This window comes from Diplotaxodon limnothrissa, linkage group LG1, assembly GCF_057381915.1.
Source record: "Diplotaxodon limnothrissa isolate DT_005_m linkage group LG1, D_limnothrissa_male_GT1.1, whole genome shotgun sequence".
NCBI classification, from domain to species: Eukaryota; Metazoa; Chordata; class Actinopteri; order Cichliformes; family Cichlidae; genus Diplotaxodon; species Diplotaxodon limnothrissa.
This window is the reverse complement of record NC_140596.1, coordinates 10,807,900-10,831,371: the sequence shown is the minus strand read 5'-3', so window position 1 is coordinate 10,831,371 and position 23,472 is coordinate 10,807,900. Positions and strand designations below refer to the sequence as shown.

Sequence of the window (23,472 nt, the reverse complement as noted above, 5' to 3'; positions counted from 1 at the left end):
ATCTGTGTTTCGTGTCATAGCAAAGCATACACAAAAATACACTGACAGAAAAAATTTGGGGGTAAGTTGCTTTTTATCTATAAGGCACTAAAATCGAAAATCAAAGCTTTCTAAAACTATAAAAATGCAAGCGCTTCACCATATATGACCATTTCTGCTGCAGTGACTTGAATATGCTGACAAGACTGCAACAGCCTTGTATTCATTTCTCTTTTCAGTGAAGTCAAATAAAAGTCACAGTTATGGTCTGTCTTAGTCATCTTTTTTGTCAGATGTGCTCTCCTCTGGTTCTTCCCCTGAACTGGGCTGACCAGCAAGTTCCAGATCACCTGGGTTTGCTTCTTGGATAGCTTGATATCTCTGAAGTTCCAGATAGGTGGTGAAGAGCTTGGCATACTCAGGATGGGTTGCAGCAAATTCTTGAAATTCATCTAAAGAATCAGAACAGAGAAAAACTACAGAGTGCTGTACACACAATAATAATGAACTATTTTTTGAACAATTTAGTCAGTCTGACCCAGGGCAGCTGTGGCTACAACTGTAGCTTGCCTCCACCAGTGTGTGAATGTGAGAGTGAATGAATAGTGGAATTGTAAAGCGCTTTGAGGGTCTCGAAAAGCGCTATATAAATGCAATCCATTATTATTGTTATTATTATTTTATTTATTTAACATTTTCTTGACAAAATATCACCAGGAATCAAATAAGAGGCCACAAGACATAACGGGAGCTTTGCATTAGGCTTTTCTCTTCAATTAGATTCTACTTACTGAAGGTAATGAAACCAGAGCCGTCGGCATCAATCGCTTCAAAAAGTTTGGTCATGTCTACATCTGACACACCCAAAGCAGAGCACAGCAGAGCAGTAAACTCGTCATGGGTGACTTTCTCATCTTCATCTGTGTCAAAAAGCTGCATGAAAGATAATAAAAAGTGAGAAATGAGTAACGACTTTCAAGAAAAAGGTTTCAAAATGATCTTGGACGTTGCACGAAGCAGGAGAAAGTAAGTTTTGATTAGTAAGTTCAAATTGCATCTGACTTTATGGCCAGCAAAATGTTCACAGCAGACACACATTGTTAGCCTGACATTATGCAACCTTCTGTGAATTGTATGCTGCCTTTGTTCTTGCTATACTAAAGCTGCTGCTGTGCACAGACAGTAAGGGCTGGGCTGGTTGATTTTATCTTAACATTGGTCATTTTTTGCATTTAACTTATTCCTTTTGCAAAGTGTATATGCTTTTTATATTTTGGGGTATATATTTCATATATAAACATCATATATATTCATATTCATAACAGTTGCACTGATTATACTTCTCACAAATTGTCACAGATTACAGTTTAAGCATCTCAGATATATCCTTCATAGCTACTAGTTTATCATGATAGAGTGATAAAACTACTATCAGCAGGAAATGCATGATGCAATAGAAGTAACATATTAGGTGTACAGAAGGGTATTTATACAGAAATGTATAAATACCCTTGAAGGTCATTTGCCTTGCAAAAACCATAGTAGTGCTACCTTGGGCGAGTCAATAAAGGAGCTGTTGTAATTTTTCTTGCTTCACTCCAAGAGATTTGCATAATATTCAGCCCCCAATATGAACACATCAGTATGAGAAATGTATGGTCTCACCTGGAAAGCCATTTTGAGAACATCCTCAGTGTTAGATGGCCTACACAGGATATTCACACCGATAACATATTCTCTGAAGTCTATAGTGCCATCTCCATTCTAGAGAGAGAGGTCAATTAGAACAGATGAGCTGTTAAATGTAAAGATTATTATGATCGACAGCATTTAATCATTTATGGTGCAAGCGCTTGTTGTCTGCTGTTATTCGGTGTCTGGTAATAGTGATAATACTATTTGATTAAGTCTTTACTACTATAGTGATTTGATAACAAGTTTATGAAATGCACATGATACAAGGTAACATTCAGTTTTTAGTAAACACATGCTCTCTGACTCATGTTGAAAGTGATGAACACAGATAAGAGAACAGAAAGTATGAAACTCAGTAGCTTTCCCCCTCCAACTGGTGCAGCACTGTGACACAGAAATGTATTGGATTTTCACTTCATTTCACATACCCTATTAGAGCTTTATAAAAATAAATATAAAAGGTGTTTTATTTTTTAAGGGTTTGCAAGCGAAGTTTTTCTAAAGTGCCTAAACTTACATAAATACTACAGCTATCAGTAAAATGAACTTCACTATTTTACTGATCATTCACATTCAAATGTGTCCATCTAATAAATGTCATTCGCTTGGCCAGGCCAAATACTGGCTGTTTTAAAACCTTGTGAAGTGGTGCCACGCCACGGCGATATTTGAAAAGGGTAATGTTCAGTTGATTTCAACATATAATGTTTAACAAATATTTAACATACAAGTTTCTCACCCTGTCAAACAGTCTAAACAGATCCTCGAGGACTGGGCTGACAGGAAGCTTTAAGAAACTGGCAAATTCCTCAATAGTTATGCGTCCCCCCTTACAGGTGCTGGCCATGGTTGCAAAACCGTCAAGTTCCTTCCTTATATTGTCCCACTTCAGACTAGTTGAGCCAAACATAATGGTGACAGGTTATATCATAATCAACATTAACAACAATAAGAACCCTTTGAAGCTGCATTGGTCAGTACTAACTGCAATTTTTGGTAACGCTCATATTACATGTTCTTACTTGAGTTTGCGACTAATTTTAGTGAACTCAACCAAGCCAGCCTCCATCGGAAGTGTGAGTTCACCAGCTGAGATCATTAAGCGGCAATCTTCATATGTGTGGTCTGTCACAGGAACGCCCAAAGCCCTAAAAATAGAAGGTTTGCAGACATTTAATCAACTCACTATAGTAGTCAAAGGAGGCACACAAAGATTATAGCAAAGCAATAGCCAGATTCACTGTGCATGGATATAGACCTAAAGACAGTAAAAAAATGCAAATTTAGTTTGACAAATTGCACTCACTCTCCAATACTGACCACTTGTTTATTTTCTTATCAGCTTAGTAGCCTTGCATGTGCATAACACTATATTTATGACTTATTTAAACATTTATACAGTACTTTTACTTTCTATAGCAAATTGTTCCACTTTGCATTTGAGCAATATGCAGTGCAATGTGGTTTTGCACAGAACCTCTTTACGAAAAGGCAACATAAATTGCTTTACATAATACATTATACGCTTAAGACTAATGAACACTTACTTGGCCATAGTTTCTCGTACTCTGCTGGCAAACAGAGCGGGGCTTTTCTTCTCTTCCTCTGTGGGGATATGAGGTGGGAGGAACTGGGAAGCATGTAAACAGATGAGAAGTGTATGAGAACAGTCAAACAAAAAGTACACTTAAACCAAAAAGGAAAATAAAAACTTCTGCTAGCCTTAGTTTAAAAGAGTCCTTTTGAGTACATCATATATCCAAAACAACTAAAACTCTTTAAACGACTTCATGAGATAATGTTATTATACAAACACTACGAGAAATCAGAAAATCTCTTACCTCAATTTCTACTGTTGTGTAGAGCTGGCACAGTGTCAAAAGCAGAAGTGTTTTCCTGCATAATCAAAAAAACTGTTATACATTCTCATTCATTAGAACTACAGTGTTGTAAAAATAAGGCAGCCATATAATTGTGCAATAATTATGTTTATTTTCTGGGAAAAAGTGACAGTTTACAAATGCATGCAATTTATAAATATGCATATTTAGACATGCATACTTATAGATCGAGTGATGTATACTGGACGAGGCAAAACTCTATAAAGCATACTCACGACTTGAATCCTTGCCATGTCCAAGTCACTGTATCCTACAGAGAAAAAACACAAGTATATTATTCATTCATTCCTGAATCTTTAACATTGGTATAAGACAGTCTGCACATAGGACTGTGTCATATTATATTATCCACTACAACACTGGTATAAATTTTAAAATCATTTACAAATATATAGGAATGTCATGCTTTTAGATTTCCTAGTGAACACAATGATGAGACAAGCCCACAATCCTCACGAAAATCTGGAGGGAATTGAAGCTTTGAACTGCCGAGCCACAACCAAAAAAAGGTAAAAGATTTAGAAAGTAAGTCGTTCTCCAATAAAATGAAACTATCATAAAAAATACGACTGTTCATTTGTTTGTGAGCAAATCTACAAATCCAACAGGGAATCCAATATATACACTATTCCTATAGTTTTGCACTACATCACTGAACAGATATTACTGGCTGTGTATGTATATGTACGAAAAATGAATATCTATTACTGTCACAACCCTACTTACCAGTTTGTTAGGATACCTCAGAAGCACAGGCTGCACAGGAACACCAGGAATGAAGGCACCTAAAAGTGGCGTGGGGAACAATAGGTATTAAAATTAAAAAAAAAAAAAACACACAGCGTGTAGTTAAACATGAAGTGCATAGCTGTAAAACTATATGATTTTACTCTGACTTCTCCATTCTCTCACCACATACAGAACCACTCTTATAGGCATCAGTTAACCAAAAGTTAAAACACAAACCACATCAAATATTGATTAAATGGAATAACGTACGAAGAAGCACTCTCTGTTATGAAATCGATGTATTAAATGGATTTGATTTATGTTAAGAGAAAATACTAAATGTTCTATAATACAGTAGTAGATCTAAGTTTTGTATAGTAAAATGTTGTTATCTTTTTTAAATGCATTTGACATGCTGATAGAAATTAAACTAATGATTACACTACACAAAATGTACATTTTATATCTTACCTTGTTTGAACGTGATAAGACATGAGCGATTTGTACATGTTCCTTCTGGAAATATAAGAACCTGAAAAAAAAAGCATCCTTGCTGAATGGTAAAATAATACCCCTCAAAATTGCAAAGATTGCTTTTAAAATAATCTGAGTCAACACTGAATACAGTTTTTCTCCTTTGGAAACAACGAATAAATTCATATAAAAGTCATTTTTATTGAGAATGACTGCAGTGCCAGACCTGTGGCCACTGGCCTCCTGACTTGGCTCTCTTGTTAATCTCGTTGATTGTGTTCTTCCGGGAGTCTGGGTCTGTTCTAGATACCAGCACTGGCTGGAGACTCCGAAGGAACCCTAAAGAGAGAACAAAAGATTAATGGTAATGAACATACAAAAGAATATAGTAATCTTGATCATATTTTCCACTAATCTGGTGCACAGGCTTTAGTTATTTGCATTCGTTTGTAAGTGTTAAATAAGACAGAGTGATATCACTGTTTAACAAATCACATGTGACAGATATGAAATGAGTTATGTGTTGTTATTACTTTTAAAAAGATGGATGAAAAGGCTTATATTAATCAATGTCTTAGCTCGTGTTTACTTCATAGAGTGCATTTGTAAATTTTACTTACTATAACAAGGATTTATGTCAATGACAACTCCAAAGTACTGGACTAATTGATACCCAGTACAGGCAGCAAGTAATGACATTCCATTGTATATATATTACAAGCTCTCCCACGTTTCATAGAGAGTGGGAAACTGTGCATTCAGGTGAAGGCAGATGGAAATGGACTATAACAAACACAGTTTGTCCCTACTTTCCTGTTCGAAACAATCATGCAAAAAGTATCTTACTGCCAAAGATGGGTGTGGCGAGGTTCTCGACACGGGAGACAGTGGAGGGCAGGCCAGCTACAACGCAGACAATCCCATCAAAAAAGGTGGAGTGGGGGGCCACAGCCAGGATGGGTGCGTCATGGCTGCTGGCCTGCTTACCCTTGACCACCACTCGAAAACCCATGCTGAAGAAGTAAGCCCTCCCCAAGGCAGCCATCACTCTTTGACACAAAAATCTGGAGATAAAAAATTTTTTTTTTAAATTGCTGAATTTTTGTGAATGAAAAAAAATGTGAATGGGAAGTGACTGTCTATTCTACACAACAGTGCAAGAAGCTTTGCATGAGAAAATCCTAAATTCTTTACATAAAAAGGGCTGGTATAATATTTTTAATGGGTCTATTTAGACCTTCTTTGTTTATCGGTTCAGTATATTGACTGATGTGTTGTGGTAACAGGATGCGTTTCACAATTTCGTGCTTTTCTTTAACCTTAAAGCGCAAAGTATGTTACTGTTGCCAATTGCTTCCTCAAAAACTGTAGAAAGGAAGGAAGGGGTGTTGCTATGGAGTCAGAGATACAAAATGATGAATGACATTATGAACTTAGTTTCACATACTTAATATGAAACAAATTAAAGAGAATACAAACATGAATATTTAAAGATACATTAATCAATCGGCTCTTACAGTAAAACGTTTTAACGTATGCTATCAGTCAAGTTATTATGGTTAAGTTTCACTTCCTTCATTATGCAGTGTGGGCTTATGCCCTGCTTTAAACTATCATGTCACACTTTCTGTGCTTCTGAGCAATTTGTCACAGGCTCCGAAAATAGTATACAGCCTTTAAGCTGAAGGATGGTTCATCATTTTACTAATGCAAACAAACTATCAAGGTTAAAAAAACCTGTGGTTCGACAAAGCAGGGTGGCGATTTTCACTGGTATCTGCAATACAACACAAATTCATTGATATAAAGCTTTGTAGTAACAGCCTAACCTGTCTGTCAAAAAAAAGACAAGACACAAGATTACAAGATTTCAATAGTTTAAACTTATATATTTTTTTCTGTCAGTCATCTGCAAAATGTATGAAAAATGTTGTAGTCTAAGATCACAAGAACTGTTTACACTGTGAACAAGTGTGAAGAAGCCAACACACACCCAAGTAAAATATAGACTACAAAACTAATTGTCATTTTCAGACTATATGTACAGACATACTGTTTAATAAGTCCAGTGGAATGAGTCCTTTTCATACAAGATATAAACAGATATAGAAAATTATTATAATTATAATGTCTGTTATTACTTTTGGACATCAGAGGTGAACAAAGTGGCTAAAACATCATTTCCAGTTCCCCTTAACCCCCCACCGACTAGTTCCTTTCTGAAGGAAACTGAGGTGAGGTATTGCTTGTGAAGAGGATATGATCTAGAAAAGCATGAGTCGACATGAACACAAGTAGCTGCTAATTCATTATTACAGGAACTATTATTTTTTTGGCATGTTTTGCTTCTGTAAAGCATATGAGCGAAAACTGACTTTTTATCCTTCTTCTCACCTCAGTACAATTCATTACTTTTGCAAAACTTAAAGTTCAATATGTTTATTGTTTGATAGATATGTTCAAAGCGTTTAGTAGTAGTAGTTCAATTCACTTTGACAGATGGTGATAAGATGGCGTGCAAGGTGAATGCAGTTGCTTAGCAAACAAAATGTCTGCAGTAAAAAAGGCAAATGGGTTATTGATGTCCCAGATTAGCCAAACAGTTTTTCTGGGCAACCAAGTTTTGAAAAAATAAATAAGCAAAAGATCATTTGCAAGTAAACAAAACTGATGTCAAGAATAAGCTAAATATATTATTATTGTTTTGCTTTAGGTGTGATAAAGTCGTGGCCAACTCTGAGAAAGACTGGATGTTACTGGTATCCATAGTTACCTTCTCCATCCTGTGCTTGGCTCCACAGCTCCTTTCAGAGGCAGCTTGAAGGTGACAATGACAGACACTGGCCATAACACCATCAGAACCAGGGTTATAAAGATAGCTCGAAGAGGGACCAAGAAAATTCCCAACAAGACACACTGCAGGCAGAGGAGTACATTTATGCATATTAATTACAGGCCCAAACCTCCCTGGTGTTCAAGTCACTTGCTGCCTGGCTGAAAACTGACCTCCCACCTAGCAGAAATATGCACGAGCCTAGAAATCCACATTGCTGGAAAGCTTTCTAGAAAGCTCCCAATGGCTCAGTCTGTTGTGCTGCATAGGAGGCTTTACAAGCTGATTGTCAAAGCCGTGTTGGAGAAGATTACAGGCCCTGGATACAGCAGCCTGAGTGCACTATGTCACACTATGAAACACTGTTACCAAACGAGCATTCTTCAAAATCCTGCCTTTGTGCAATCTCTTAAAAAAGCAGAAGAAGAAGAAAAAGAAAAAGAAGAAGAAATACTCACTTTAATTATAGCAGCGTTGCTTAGTTTGGTGTCTTGGACAAACGGGTTGATGACCGCAGGCAAAAGCAGAGATTGTTGCCTCGGCAAGGCACCTACTCGCTGCGGTGGCATCGTAGTCCAGTGAGCGAAATGACGGCTGAAGTTCTAATTTGTAGCCCCGTGATGTTACCATCTCACTTCCTCAACAGAGAACCTGTTCTCATTTGTTGCTGAGCCAAACGGTATCAAGCGCGAGTTACGACGAGTACAAAACTCAAGCACGCGAGAGCAAAACCGGTAGCTTCAAGCTCCACCTCCGCTGTGCAGTGGGGAATTAAGACTGTTAAGTGAATGTTTGTACACTGTCACTAAATTTTGCAAGGTACTGACTTTAGACAGTACCCTTTCGACAGTATCTAAAATATAGTGGTATCCCATTTAGATGCCTCGAAAAAAATTGGTTCAGATAGGAAAAGATTAAAATTGTCTCGTAGGTTGTGTGCTTTGATAAAATAACACTGGTTAGGACTCCCGGGGGAGTAAATGCTAAAGAAAGTTAGGACGATCGCGGTGTCACGAGCAAATAACTGATTTTATGCAAAGGCTACACATTTATCATAAATGTCCACAAGATGGCACAGTTTCATAACAAATTATAGTCTTTGCAGGGGTTTAGATAAAGTCCGTTTGCTCTATTCAATGAATTTTATATCTGATTATTTTAAAGTTAGCCCGCTTGTTACTTATAGAACCTTAAAATTTAAAGAAGTGCCAGCATTACTATATATCATAAAGATGAACTCTATGACAAAGCAACACTGGTGTAAGTTCATAACACAAGCATTATAGATCTACTTTTACCACTAATGTGTTGCAAGAGTATGTATACAGTGCACTAAGGTATATGATCTCCCACTTTTTTTTTTGGTACCTATAGCGGATAAGGATCACATATCATGGCTAATCATTCACAATTTTGTAGATTTATTATATTGACCATCTTTATTGATGACAGTGCAAAAAGCATAAACAAACCATCACAAGGAAAAAACATGTAAAAAAAGATAATTAAGCAATACTACTGCGGTACTCTTGTCATGGTTCCATTATGCATGAAACCTATACAGCCTCTAGAGGCAACCTGTGCCATTAATCTTTCTGTACCATTAGTGTAGGGAAATGTAACATGGAGTTGACACGGAAATAATTTGGTCTTCCTATTGTGCCACTCCCTTGTATAGTCCTAAACAAAGTGCTAATCAAATGAAGGATAATGTGTCTGGGAATACTACTTTTATACATCCAGAGGATACTAAGTAGTCCGATCAGACATAGTTATACAGAATATAATGTATATATATGACTATATGCAAAAAGCGATCTCTAAAAGCACCATTTTCGGTCACATTGTGCAAATTCATTCTTTCAAATGTAGCGCACAACAATGAAAAACGTAATTAAACAGATACAATTATTAAACTGCACTTATTACACTGAAATAATTCTAAGCCAACATGATTTCCTCTTATGGTGTTAAAGAAATCAAATTTGTATAAAAAGGCAATATTGACCAGCACAGTATAGCACTGCATTTTAAAGCAGTGTGGACATACCTGATGTCTGACTTGGGAAAAAAAATCTATAAAATAATAAAAGATGGGGTGCATATTGTAATAAATCTGCATAACAGCATAACAAATAAAATGTCACAGTCACACAGAAATGTAGCAAATATCCAGTTGCATATGTTCAGCCTACGAAGAAGGTTCAGGGGTGGCGTTCTACAAATCTGGAGACCGGTTATACAGGCTGCAGGAAAGCGTGCAGAGTTGCCATGATAGAAAAATTACAACAGTTTTCACTGCAGCGACCTTAAGTTGTGTTCAATACTACAATAATGTCCTCATGAGGCTCAAGAGGTCACCATTACACAAGTTAGTTGTGAGACATTTTGGAAATGTTCAACATCCGAGCCAGTCCTTTGTGATTTCACCCAACTTCACGATCTTCAAGCTGCTGTCTTCTAGTTTGAAATAGTGGTTGCCTTTGAAGAAGTAGCTGTAGTCTGTGAAAGACAAGCAGAATACACATTGTGTTTAAAACATTTACTAAGCTGAGAATTTTCTTTATTAAATTTGCTCGAGTCAAACAAACTACCACGCAATAACAGTGAAATAAACAAGCTTCTGTACAAGCGTACAAGAATTAAAATACCCAATCAGAAGCCAAAGTCAAGCCTCGCGTTCTCTGAATTATGCTAAGGAGGAGGTACACAGAGGCGCCTCTGTAGAGGGTGAAAGACCTTCTTTATATAAATATGTTTGTTTACGGTGTGGGGAAGGGGCTATGTGACACTTACAGCACTGTCTGTATGTTAGGAGAGAAGCAATGAAAAAGTCCCTGGTTGCTTGCCATAGGCAAAAATTTGCTAACCACCTCTGACCTCAAGTATACATGGCTGACAGTGAGAATCTCAAAAGATATTTACTGGTGGTCTCACATTAAAAATTCACCATTTACTTCTTACAGTGGCTGCAATGCACTTTGCACCAGCAGTAAAAGTAAGTGTCAACTAACCTGTGATCACAAAAAATGCAACAATTCTGTCATTATAAAACCACTGATCACTCCCTGACTTCAGAAATACTCCTTATGGTCTATTTGCCTTCCTGACATTCTTTGTGTAGCCAACTCCTCTAAACACTTTTTTTTTTTTGCCTAGAAGGCGTCACTGTTTGCTCAATTCTGGTATATGAGGAGTTTTACTGACAAAGGCAGAGTGCCAGACTCACTGATAGAGCTGACTGGATTTTCCTGCAATTTTACCAGAAGGAATGCTGCTGTGCAGACAGTAATCACACACACATAAAAACACTAGTGTCGTTATCAGAGCATAGCAACAGTTGTGTGGCATATTCTTGGCATATTGGAGCCATGGCTCTAGAAGCGGTAGAGTCAGGAAGTTTCCCATTTGCTCAGGACTCCAATATTTCAACAGCTATTGAAGGCTTTCTATATTATCTGGTACAAACATTCACAATTCCCAGAAAATAAGACCTTTTGGGGAACCTGTGACTTTTCCTACCATAGTGAGGTTGATTCATATTTTCCAGTCAAATGTCTTGACATTCCTTTGGCATGGGCTGCCATGAAATGTGGCGGAATCAAACTTCTCCTGCTTAGTTTGAGCTGTTCTTTTTGTTTAGTACTAATTAAAATATGACAGTGTTCTAAAATGATATACCTATGAAACCTTATACTCATATATTGTTTTCAGTGGAAAGAACTACAATGCTCTGTAACTAACAAAGTTGCAGGTGTAGCTTTTTATCCTTTTCCCTAAATACTGCCATATCTTGAAAACTTGAAATCACTTTTTCTTGGAAAATAGAGTACAGCAATGGCACAATGGTATGAATCGTGCAACAAATTCATTCACATACTAATAACTGTTCCTGCCATATTTTGGTCAAATTTACTTGTTAAAAGTATTATTTTACCAATGCCATTAAGACTGAAGGCAGAGTCAATGCCATCTGGGATGCCATTCCAGGAATCCGCAATAAGTTTTGGGAAGCCAGAGTCCATTGTCTTGCTGGTCTCATCATATCTGTAAACACACAACAATGAAATCACATCTGAGGTTTTACATATGACATGTATTACATTAATAGCATTAATTTAGCACCGAACAACTCTATGCTGTGCCAAAAATATGTAGTGTATTGACATTTTTGTCAGAGGATGCCTTCAGAGCTTTAGTAGCTAATCTGACCATCAGTTTCATAAACTGTTGTTCCTTTCTTGCATCATTTAGAGAAGAGAATAAAAGTAAAAGAAGTAGAGTAACAATCCAGACTGTTAACTAGGTCGCTCCCATACCCAAAGAATTTAAAAAATGTTTTTTTTATAATGCACAGTCCTTTTATCAAAGTACAGTTGCTGCTTTGCTTTGCTCTCTGTTTTAGCCTGTTAAAAATTGGGTGTGTGCACATCAGCCAGATAATGACTAATATCATTGCTATTTAATAACATAGGACGTTAGTTAGGGCAAACTGTTCTGGCTGCATTGTTATTATGATTTACTCTCAGTTACTCAAGGTTTGTGGCTGTAAATGCACCAAAAAGTCAATTTACAATTGGACAGGGACTGTGGACATGGCCAGCATGCTGTACCTGTTTGTTTAGGCCAAAGAGCCTGCAGACCAGTGCAATATGCACAATAGAAGTGAGATAGCCATGATTTCACTTTTTTTTTTTAAAGACCCTCTGTTGTTGAATGACATTCGTTGGTTTGCATCTGATAAAGTGCATCAGAAACACATATGATGGCACTTTCCCAGATAAAACAAACACTACGGCTTCATATGTGCAAAAACTACAAGCTGTTGAGTTACTGTACCGTTTAGGTCACACCAAACACTAACTCAGTTCAGATATAGCACACAACTGCAACAGTTTATGACCTCAATTGCAAGAGCTAGGTCAAGTCACACAGGGCTTTTAATTACATTAAATGCAAATCTTTGCACAAACTTTAACTCTCCTTACCTCCAGAATTTGTCTCCAGCAAAGAAGTAAGTCTTCCTGTTCTTCCTAAAGTTGAAGGCAGCATCGATTTGCTGCAGGTCAGTGGGGAGGCCAAGGCTGGACAACCTTTTCGGGTAGCCTGTCTCCAACTGATCAGCTCTATAAATCCAAATTTCATTGCCTGGGAGAGAAGAGTAAGATAAAAAGAGAACTCACTTTTAGGATACATACAATATGTTATTCTAATGAAAATCACTAAACTTTTAAATCAACATTTAATCATTTATTCTTGTGTTGTCCTCGGGATTCCCATATACTTGTTTGCCATTCACCTAGGGGTCAATTTTGACCCGAGGACAACACAAGGGTTAACTCTATGAACCAATTTTGCAGTGAGATAATAAGTCGAACATTTACCAAACCATCTTAATGTCTTTAGAGTTGATGGATATATCATGTAAGTCTCATCAGTATTCAGGAAAGTTGTCATATTTGTAAAATGCTGTGAATATTTCATAAACCACTAATAAGTATGCTGGAAGAGTCCACACTGCACTTAAGAGTGTTTGGCCTACATTCTGGTGCCTCCTAAAGTTTCAGGTAATAGAAATGGCTGACCATTAGGGGAAATGCATCCAAGTGGTAAAATGGGGAAGACACATCTTCATTACTCATTAAAAGTAATGCATCTGTTTCCTTCATCACCTTATAAGTGCGGGGTTATGTCAATATTAAAACAGATCTAAATGTGCATTTTTCAAAGTCTCTTGCTTTCCTCAGAATACCTGCAAAGAAGACTGTTTTTTCCTCTGGATTTTCATAGGCAGCATCTATCTTGGCGGGCAGGTCAGGCCAGTAGGTGGCCACTAGCATTGGCCCATTGGGTTTGCTTCTAAAGTTGACTGACCTGAACAGGAACCTGCAGAGAGAGTGGGTGGATGAGCAATCATGAGTTAGACAGGCTAGGGAAGAAATAAGAGTGAAGAAGTAAGAGTGAAAGGACCAGAGGGGCTGATGAGGAGGTGGGGAGAGAAAGAGAGAGAAAAAGCATGTGTGTCTGTGTGTATAAGAGATCGGGGTTTTAGTGCAAGTGCTTCGCTGGCCGAGCCAGCCACAATGGTCTGATTCATGAGCATCTGGTTCTCGTTAGGACTAAGGCTGCAGACGCCAGCGGAACAAGACCCATCTTGCCCGGATTTCCAATACACAGCTGCGCAACAATAGCAGCTTACCATACTCTTTTCCACTGACCTATTTTTTAGACAGACAAAGATTTGCCAAAAACAAAGATCAGTTGTCATAATGATAAAGTGAAGATGAGAATAAAACTTTACAAACAAGCATAAATAGAAGTGTGCATACATAACACTTGCCCAAAGTTACATTTGTCAGGATGAAAGATGAGACATATTCCAGTCTGAACCAACCATCTACGAATGTCATTATTTTATTTGTGTTCTTGCAGATCAGTTTGCTGTTCGTGCACTAACAATATCCAGAGGGTTTTCAGTCTGTAGCAGAGCTTTAATTTTATCCTTTCCTCCCTCTCTTTTCTTCCAGTATGCACTCAATAAAAGGAAAAACAAGATCTGCCTAGGGGTGGTAAGGGGAATACGTGTACAGAAAATATTCAAGTGATTTTTCTAAAGCACTCCTGTTGTTTTAGATCTCTGAGTCTGTTTTATTCTTTTTTTATTTACCTGTATTTTCATACAGGTAATTACTAATAACCCGAACATCTGAAGTAGATAATCCATTGATCTTGGATTTGTTCTTAACAAAGTCCTGTTTGAACTGTGTAAAAATACAGGTTGATGATTATGACAATGCAACTGAGCTTTGTGAGAAATATAAGTTTTTAACACATTGATTTAAATGGCTCAATGTACTGACCCACATTATAAGTTTGCCTAAAATGCATTGTGGAAAAGGCACTAAAATTGTATAACAGAGCAAAAACAAAAAAGAAGATAGAAAGAATTTCACAACTGAAGAAAGAGTAACAATAGTATCTGTCAGGGAAGCTGGAAAAGGTACACCAAAGTATTTCTTTGAGAGTTATGATGGTAAAACAAAAAGTTTGGTTTGTGGGGTTTAACGCTACATCCTCTCAGACATGGATTGTGGTGTACATAAAAAAGGAAAACATTCGACATTCACAAACCAGAAGAAAAAGAATAAAGTAGATGGAGAACAGATCTTTATCATTTTTGAGTCTAAATATGTTTAAAGTGCACCAAAAAAGTCAGAAAATAATGAAACATTCAAAAGCAAAGTTCAGTCACAGGTATTTGGCAGTGTTTGTGAGGCCTATTGTATTTTTATACTGTCATTATCTTTAACTACTACCATTCAACAAAAGTGCTTCTATAAAACAGCAGTCTTTCTTAACAGTTTTTCACCAGCCTCTGCACAACAGTCACAACAATCTCTACTGGTTTTACGCTTCAGAACAGACCTAACCAGCAGGTTGGCCAAACATTTTCTATAAGTCAGACTTTCTAAGTACCTTCTCCTTAAGCCTTGAGACAGACAGACCCACTTATATGCTGAGCTCAGGGAGTGCTGCAAGTATTACTCATTGCATCACGTTAAGATTTGTCTCACAACATAAATATGCTGAGCTAACAGAATGAGAGATTCCACTTTTACAGTGGGAGAGTCAAGTGAGCTTAGCCCCAGAGCCCAGAGGGTACAGCTCTTTCTGTAAAGCTATAAAACTTAGCATGTACCAGAACTCTGCAGCATACAACTCTGACATGCCCTTCAGGCAACTTATGAAGTTGGACCAACAGGCCTGTACTAAAACTTTACCGATCCCAGATTTCAGTGAGATATACTGTTTGTTCACTACAGTAACTTCATAATACTATGTCCTCATTTTCCCACCCTGATCTTCAGAATAACTTTTAAACTTTGCTTGATTAAATTTTCACATAGCAACCTAAAATTCACGTCATATTGAATTAAATGTGTTTGAAAACATCACACAACAGCTTAGATTAGTGCACAATGGTGCTAAAAAATCTGGCAAACAGGAAAATGTCTAAATATGTTACAGCTCAGCTAAATTTCAGTGTAACATATGTATATGGAACTTTTAGCCACCTTAAACTGAACCAGTTTGCTCTGAATACCATCTCTCTGCAAAATGACAGTTTAATCATCTGTTACATTCCACCCAGGTAGGTGATGCTTAGCACTGCTGTCATCCTATCATTTAGACACAATGTCATTTCTTTTTTAAGATATTATTTTTCCATGGCTTCATTTAAACAACGGTGACCTGAGAGCCGAGGTATGTCGGAAACTTGTTCTTGCCTTTACATTAATGTGACTGTGTGCATTTTCAGACTTCAACAATGCTTAAAGTGAAAATAAAATTTTCACTTTAAAAAAAAAATTGTCCCAACAGTTAAATAAGATATATAATGTTTCAGATGGAAGAAAAAGATCATTTCAGCTGACTTGATGACCAACAACTGATCCAAAGTTTCATGGTTCGCTGCACACTCTCTGCTAGAGCCACAGCAAGGTGAAAAATATTGTAACTCAGTGAAAAAAGCCAAGCTAACTGACTCTTGAGCATTTTGCTGATGCATCTACTCTTAGCTGATTTCCAAATGATTGTGACAGGATATGCAGCTCTTAACGTTGAAATTATAGTGTTTGTGTCAACAATGTCAACAGCTAACCCATCATTTGTTTGTCCTAACAGTTCCTTTTTGTAACATGCCACTGGGGTAAGCTCTTTGTAACAAACTTCAGCTGTTGCAATGAAACTGTTCATCTTTCTACGGGAAGTACCCTGACTCACGAAGACTGTTGACCGAACCACAGGACTTTATGCAACTTCTTTTCTACAGAGTCAGCCAGCAGACACATAGTAAAGCTACATGACTTTGGATTCACTGGCGCCGGTGGAGAAGAGGAGTGTAGACTGTTTATGAATGATGACTACTTTGGTTGTCACTGCGTGAGTAGAGGGATAGCTTGTTTTCAACTCTTACTAATTGTCATATCACAAAACAACAATATGCTCACAATCTTCAAGTGGCACAAGACTGTAAAAAGAGAAACCATAATTAACAAGAAACCTCATGTTAAACTGCTCATTGTTTGCAGTGATGTGATTGTGAAATCCAGTTGGTGCAGGCTGCTGTGTTTCAGTCACGCGATACAGCCTGAAGCAGGCAATTTCGTTTTCTTTATCGCTCTTCGCACAGATCACAGACAGGAAATTTAACAGGACTTTGGCAGTGCTTTCAGTGTTCACAAACTCAGCCTTTACATCACATTTAAGACTCAAAAGAGCAACTGGGAACATTACAGCTTGCATATCTAGAACACTTTGCCTGGGCTTCAGACTTTTCTTACATTGAAGTCTTTTTTTTTTTAAAGATACATCAAGTTGCTAACTGAGATGATTACCTGTCTTTGAAGAAGAATGTTTCTCCTCTGATCTGTGCTACAGCATCAAAGATCACTGGCTCATTACAGATATCCATTGGAGTGACAGGACCCTGGGTTGGAGGCAAAGGCTTGTCTGTTGGCACACCTGTTGTCAGATTTACCACAGTATTTATTATTTAAAGGGGTCTGCAAATTATCCACTGACAACACAATCATTTTCCCAGGCACTTATTGGTATTAGACTCTATGTGGCATTTTCTCTCACCATACAACTCCTGGATGCCTTTGATGTCATCATTGGAGAGCCTGAAGGCTTTAGTAAAAGTGTAAACAGGGGCCATCAGTGCACCGGGGTCCTGAGAGTGCTCCAAACCAAGAGCATGACCAAATTCATGGGCTGCTACCAGGAAAAGGCTGTAGCCTAGAAACAAGTTAGTTTAAACAAATATCTATTATCTTTCCACAGTAAAAAAAAGAAAAAAAAGAAAAAGATAGATTCAGTGTCTTCCAATCCACTGGCTCTTGGGAAAAATATCCCCAAATACCACTGGCAAATTCTTTTACCTTGATCAGGACAGAAACCCCATTTGCGGTCATCATCGTAACTCTTGGTGGTAGCGCACCACATTTTGCCATCGCTGCGTCCAGAGGTGGTGCAAGATTCATAAGTGTCTCCCAGGAAGGTGAAAGGGAAGGCACAGGGGCTTCCATCTGCATTGCCTCCCACTGTTGACATTGCTGGTAACAGCAACAAAATGCAAAACAGTAAATGCAAAATAAGCACTGAATTCAGTTGCTTAATTATCTTATAAATTCACTATGCAAAGTGATTTTTTTTTCTTTCTGGAAAAGTTTGGGTTATTATGAAATGAGTGCAGATGATGTTCAGAAATAGCACGATGAAAGCAGCTGGCACAACACACACGACATCAATAACTAATCCATTAGGCACACAACCAAAATGCACCCATCCAAATTGATTTTCTTTCAAAGAGAGATCATTTTCAGTCTGGCAAGAGTGGTTTTGTGTTAAAAAAAAGAAAGAAAGAAAGAAAGAAAGAAAGAAAGAAAGAAAGAAAGAGTAAAACAAAAAAACAGTATAATTTCTTATTCGGTACAAGTTCTCACACAGGACTCTACAGCAAAGCTTCATCCCTAATCAAATAAAATCAGATGAAAGCACCAACGGTAGTACCTCTCCCTGTATGCCTTTCTCCCTACCCCAGTACCTCAACCCTAAAACAAGCCCCACTGACAGAATGGAAAATAGGCCCTGCTACTGCACATTAAAATACTTTTATAGCTATTCAGCCCACCACGAGCATAACCAAAAACCGCAGCTGCAGAATTCCTGTAGCCCAACATATGGCAAGGCACTATGCACTGCTCATCAAAAAAAGCACCGCTAGTGAAATATTTATTTATTTAAGTGTTATTGCATAATGAAGGCCGTGACCACTATGCACACCTAAGTGGACATCAACTTGATGTGATTATCTTTCATTTTACTATATGTTATGTGAATAAGAGACAACACATGACACACCACTTACCAGTTTCAGGACAAAAGCCATACGTTTTGTCGCGGTCATAATCCTCAGTAGTGGCACACCAGCGGTAACCATCATCTCTGCCCTGAGTGGTGCATCCATCATACTTTTCCCCCTGAAAGTTGAAGGGGAATTTACATGGAGCCCCTTCTGCATTTCCACCCAGGGTGAAAAGTACTGCAAATCACAAACCAAATGAAGTTACAGATGGCCTAATAAATTTAAAAACAGTATTTGTTTTTACATTCTTCTAACTAAAATAAGAAATTCAATTGTAATACAAAACCCTTGATCACTAAGTAGTGATATAACACAAGGGAACACAATAAACTTGAATTAACAAAATAGGTACATTGGAACTGTTTGGTTTTTTTTTACTTCAAAACTAAAGTTTAACAAAATAGAAAACTCCAGTGCAAACAGGCCTTACTCGTGTTTTTATCACATAAAATGACTTTGAACATGTGTATTTTGGCAGTTAGTTGTAATAGCATCTGATCATGTTAGTACCATGGACAGCAACATAACAGAGATAAACAAAATGTTTGACAAAGCCTCATGTTGTAAAGTGGGGCAGTAACTTGGAGAAGAAATGTTCCATAATTCACTCCAAATAAAACAAATTTAAAGAAAAAAAAAAGCATTTTCCTGGCCAACCTACTTTCTTCATGTTCAAAAACAACAGAACAGCTTTGAGTATAGCTATGATGTGATATTAAGTATTGCTTTACCAGTACTGAAAGACTAATTAAATGTTTTGTCTGGTTCAATAAGATCCAAGTAGGGCACATCACGCCTAAGGTCATGTGGGGCCACAAAAATCACAAGTTTCAAAAGCAAAATGTCCAAACAGACATCACAGCTGCATGTCAAACATATAGTATATGCTTTAACAAAAAAGGGACCCACTGGGTAAGCTTACATTCATGAGGGCAGAAGCCATATTTGCCATCTTCATCAAAGTTGTAAGTGGTGGAACACCATAGGAAACCGTCATCACGACCCTGAGCTGTGCAGCTGTTGTACTCAGTGCCCATGAACAGGAAAGGGAATTTACAAAACTCGCCATCAGCATTGCCAAATTTCACCTTCACCACTGTAAAACAAAGAATGCATACATAGAAAGGAGTGAAGATATATGAATATTTGCTCTATGGTGTTTGATTTCATATGATGGTTTCTCAATTCACTATAAAACTTTGTAGCATTAGTTTCACACATGTTTAGAAGGTAACTTTTGTTACAATAATAGCAAGCAAGCTAACATAACATAGCAAGCTTCAACTTCCTGGAAGTTAAAGCAAATATTGTTGTCTAGAATTTGGAAAGCAGTTTCAAAGTAGGCTTTGAAAAATGTCCAACCAAACTGTATAATGCAGGGTACAAATGATTTGTATGTAACAGTATGAACAACAAACACATATTGAGAAAATAAAAATTCATCCAAGAGATCCTCATCTGTTCATCTGTTTAAGACTAGCACCAAGAGAAATGGAAAATAGGTTTATAGATTATTTCCACACAAATTAAATATCCAGACATAAGGATGTTAAAAAGGGGAAGTACTTGGGAGTAAAACTATCTGGGTCAATGGATGCGAATACAAATGTGTGCAATAGAGATTTTTTTTTTTTAATTTAGCTTCCAGATGGCTGTAGTTTGATATGATGTCAGGTGCCAGAAAAAGATGCTTGGAAAATAGCATCTGAAAGTTATATTAGTTTCTACAATTTCAAATTCTCACCTGACAAAGTTTTAAATTAACTTTACATAACAGTCTAAGCAAAAAAATGAAGAACTAAATAAATTTAAGAAATCATCACTGGTGGTTTTGCTGCATGCACTTTTTGTAACTAGCATTCTTGCATTACCTTGCCCCTCTCCAAGTGTCCACTGCTCATCATCATCAAAGTGAGAGTCTCCACCAATTCCTGGGCCTGGAGCAAAGGCATGAGCCAGGAGGCCATCCTTGCCATCAAAGGGGTAACCATCTCCATGCTCTATTGATGACATCATTAACCAATCAAAACATGTATACTGACTGCTTAAGACATGATGTGACATTTGTCCATGTATTCAAAGATTTCTGTTTCTGAAACAACAATTCCATGTCTTCTTCAGCGGCCGATTTTCAGTTGCGTTTCCCTATAATTACTAGATTCTTTCTGAATATAGTCAGCTGTGACCAGACAGAATGCGGGTAAATATCAAGTGGTTATTTTAGCTGGAATGTTTGGAATGAACTGGGTTAATACCATAATCCCCACTGTCTTTAAAGAATTCCTAAAATACAGGATGGCGGGATGTAGAGTCACTTTGAAAAGAATGTTACTTTAAAAAGATGTATGTTTTTGCTCCTTCAGCATTAGTCTAGAACTCGGTGAGCTTCTGTTTAAATATTGACTTGTGCTAATTATTATAGGAACATTCTTAGAATTTTATCCTGTGGTACAATCTCTTTATTCTATTACAAAGATGTGGCAGATCCAATAAAAGGAGGATTTTGAGGGCTTACAATTGTATTATTATAAAACAAACTGATACATTTCTTTATTAATTGTGATTCTCGTAAACCCACCTGAGTACAGATGTACAATAGTTTTCAAATAACAAATGGAATATCTATATAGTGTGATGTTTATACACATAGTATACCATTGCGGCCAAAATTAATCATGATGTCAGCTTCTCCATCCATGATGCGAGTAAAAGTGAGTGGCGTGACATCACTCCATACTTTGAAGGCCCTGAAGAAAGCATCATTTATGACTTCTTCATCCAGATCGGGAGTGTAACCCAGGATTCTACAAATTGAGTAGAACAAAAAAAACAAGCATGACTTGAATTGTCCAATCAGGACAATCTGTGAGTGTTGCAAATTCTCCTTTCATTACTAAAGATCATGGAAAATAAAGAGGCCAATATGAGTAATCTGTAAAAGCACCTCCTGAAACAATGTTCAGCCGCAAACCCATTTGTATGCCTGTCTACACAGTCCTTTTCCTGAAAACAGTCTAAGATCTCATAGTTGTTATTGTCTTTGGCTTCCAGTCTTTCTTATAAACACACAGACAGAGAGGCTGGAATGATCAGAACATGCAAAACCGCTGATATAAATAAACTACATCCACATCATAGTAAACCTCAAACAGAATGAAAACAAAGGACCTGACACATACTGTGTAGGAATGCTGGTGTTAGCGAGACATAAAGATGCAAGCACTTCAAGACTGTGTGGATGGGGGTAGTGTGGAATGGAGGCTGTGGAGAGGGTGGGGTCGGTTTTAGAGGGTTAGACAGGGGCAAATATGTCTCAGTACAACAACTTTGATTTATGGGCAATTGTTAAAGCAACAGATTTTTAAAATAGTGCTGTGCAGTAAACGGTTTCCTAAAGTGCAGCATGCCAAGTAACTCAAAAACTATTAGATCACACCCAGTGGTAATGCCATAACCATTTTGCAGGCAAAGCTGATTAAAACCTCCGCAATTGTTTGAGAACTAATTTGGAGTCACAGTGGATTGGCACTCACTCCCATTATAGCATAATCCATAGCCTCTCTAATCATGTGTGTTATTGTTAATTCTCTGACCTGTAGGTGACGTCCTTGTTCTGCCATTTGGGTTTTCTGTGGAAGAAGTTATAATTGGCCACATCTGGGACACCGCAGCGGGGTTTTTTCATGATCTCTACAGTTTTGGCATCAATCTCTCCAGTTTCTTGCAGAGAAAAAAACTTTTGCATTTTCTTCAGGGTATCCTTGAGCACCATAAGATTACATCTGTCTTGTGGGCATCCATAAAACTTGTTTAGATAATGCTAAAGTTTGGATAAAAACATAAAATAATAGGTTAGCGTTCTTATGGTATCTTTATATAAAATTAGAGCAATAAGAAATAAATAATGTGAAAACTACTCCTGTTCATTTCTGGTACTCCAGGGGTAAAAACAGTTCATTGCTGCCTGACCTACTTAGACATATCCTGAGGAAGGAAGGAAAAAAAAGACAGAAACTTACCAAAGCAACTTCTTTGTCTGTTCTGGGGGTATCGTCTCCAGGAAACCTGATAATAGGAGAAGGACGAGCATTTACTGTTTGGAACACGATGAACTGAAGCAAAAACAATTTGAGAAGACTCCGACGACAACTGAATATCGTCGGAAAGCCCATTTTCTCTGGTTAACAGTATATCTTGTGCGGTAAGTGCCGTTCGCAGTCCTTGCAGCCCGTCAGCTTGTGTTGCTTCTGCTCCTCAGCAGGATTTTTTTTTCTCCTTAACGGGACATCCTGCACCTCGGGTCTGCGAACTTTCTTAGTTCTGCTTGCACATGCACTTTTCCCCCGACGCCTTCTGCGCAGTCTCCAGGTTGGGAAAGAAATGGGGACGAACCAGCAAATCAAATGCTGAATGATTCACTGACTACAGTTCTTAGTCACTCGCTTTTACCAGAAAACGTCTACAAACAAATAAAAATGTTCTTTTTTTAAATTGTTTCTTTTATCTTTTTTTTTTAAAGAGTAGGATAATCATCTAGAGGCGAAATTAACCAATTTTGGGCCAAGCTGACCAATTAAACCAATGAAGACCTGCTTTTTAAGTGTGCATTTCTTAAATTAATATGTGCAGATTCCAAGATAAACTATAACCTGCATGCCAAGAGGTTTCAGCATGTTGTTTGACTTTTTTGTTTGTTTGGGAATGATCTTCATGATTTTTCTTTCCAGACTTAAAATCACCTATTTGTTTACTAAAGTAAGTTCTGCCAACCAATTCAGCCAATAACCTTATAACTGGTAGAAGTGGGCGACTTTTTTGGTACTTTTTTTGCACTGTTCACTGCTGTCTGAGAGCATCACCACGCCTCCCTTCTAACTTTCTGACTTCCAGCGACCGATTTTCTATCCCTATTCATGAATTTCTAAATAATC

General features: G+C 37.6%; 2 protein-coding genes across 2 annotated transcripts; both read right to left on the bottom strand.

Annotated features, from left to right (window-relative positions):
* Positions 1–201: 201 nt before the first annotated feature.
* Positions 202–8,180, bottom strand: lpcat2 (lysophosphatidylcholine acyltransferase 2). Its single transcript, XM_085352504.1, has 14 exons — positions 8,070–8,180; positions 7,552–7,694; positions 5,625–5,842; positions 5,005–5,117; positions 4,776–4,836; positions 4,302–4,360; positions 3,791–3,825; positions 3,516–3,570; positions 3,222–3,304; positions 2,697–2,822; positions 2,414–2,567; positions 1,645–1,743; positions 771–912; positions 202–431 (listed from the first exon to the last, which is right to left on the bottom strand). The coding sequence occupies exons 1-14, from the start codon at positions 8,178–8,180 to the stop codon at positions 253–255; spliced, it is 1,578 nt and encodes a 525-aa protein (XP_085208630.1). The 3' UTR covers positions 202–252.
* An 868-nt stretch (positions 8,181–9,048) lies between these two features.
* mmp2 (matrix metallopeptidase 2) lies at positions 9,049–22,881 on the bottom strand. Its single transcript, XM_085364020.1, has 13 exons — positions 22,561–22,881; positions 22,135–22,361; positions 21,197–21,345; positions 20,413–20,541; positions 19,464–19,637; positions 18,545–18,718; positions 17,556–17,729; positions 17,257–17,412; positions 17,010–17,136; positions 13,364–13,497; positions 12,600–12,759; positions 11,549–11,658; positions 9,049–10,113 (listed from the first exon to the last, which is right to left on the bottom strand). Exons 1-13 carry the CDS (start codon positions 22,711–22,713, stop codon positions 10,010–10,012), a joined length of 1,971 nt encoding a protein of 656 aa, XP_085220146.1. The 5' UTR covers positions 22,714–22,881; the 3' UTR covers positions 9,049–10,009.
* Positions 22,882–23,472: the final 591 nt, after the last annotated feature.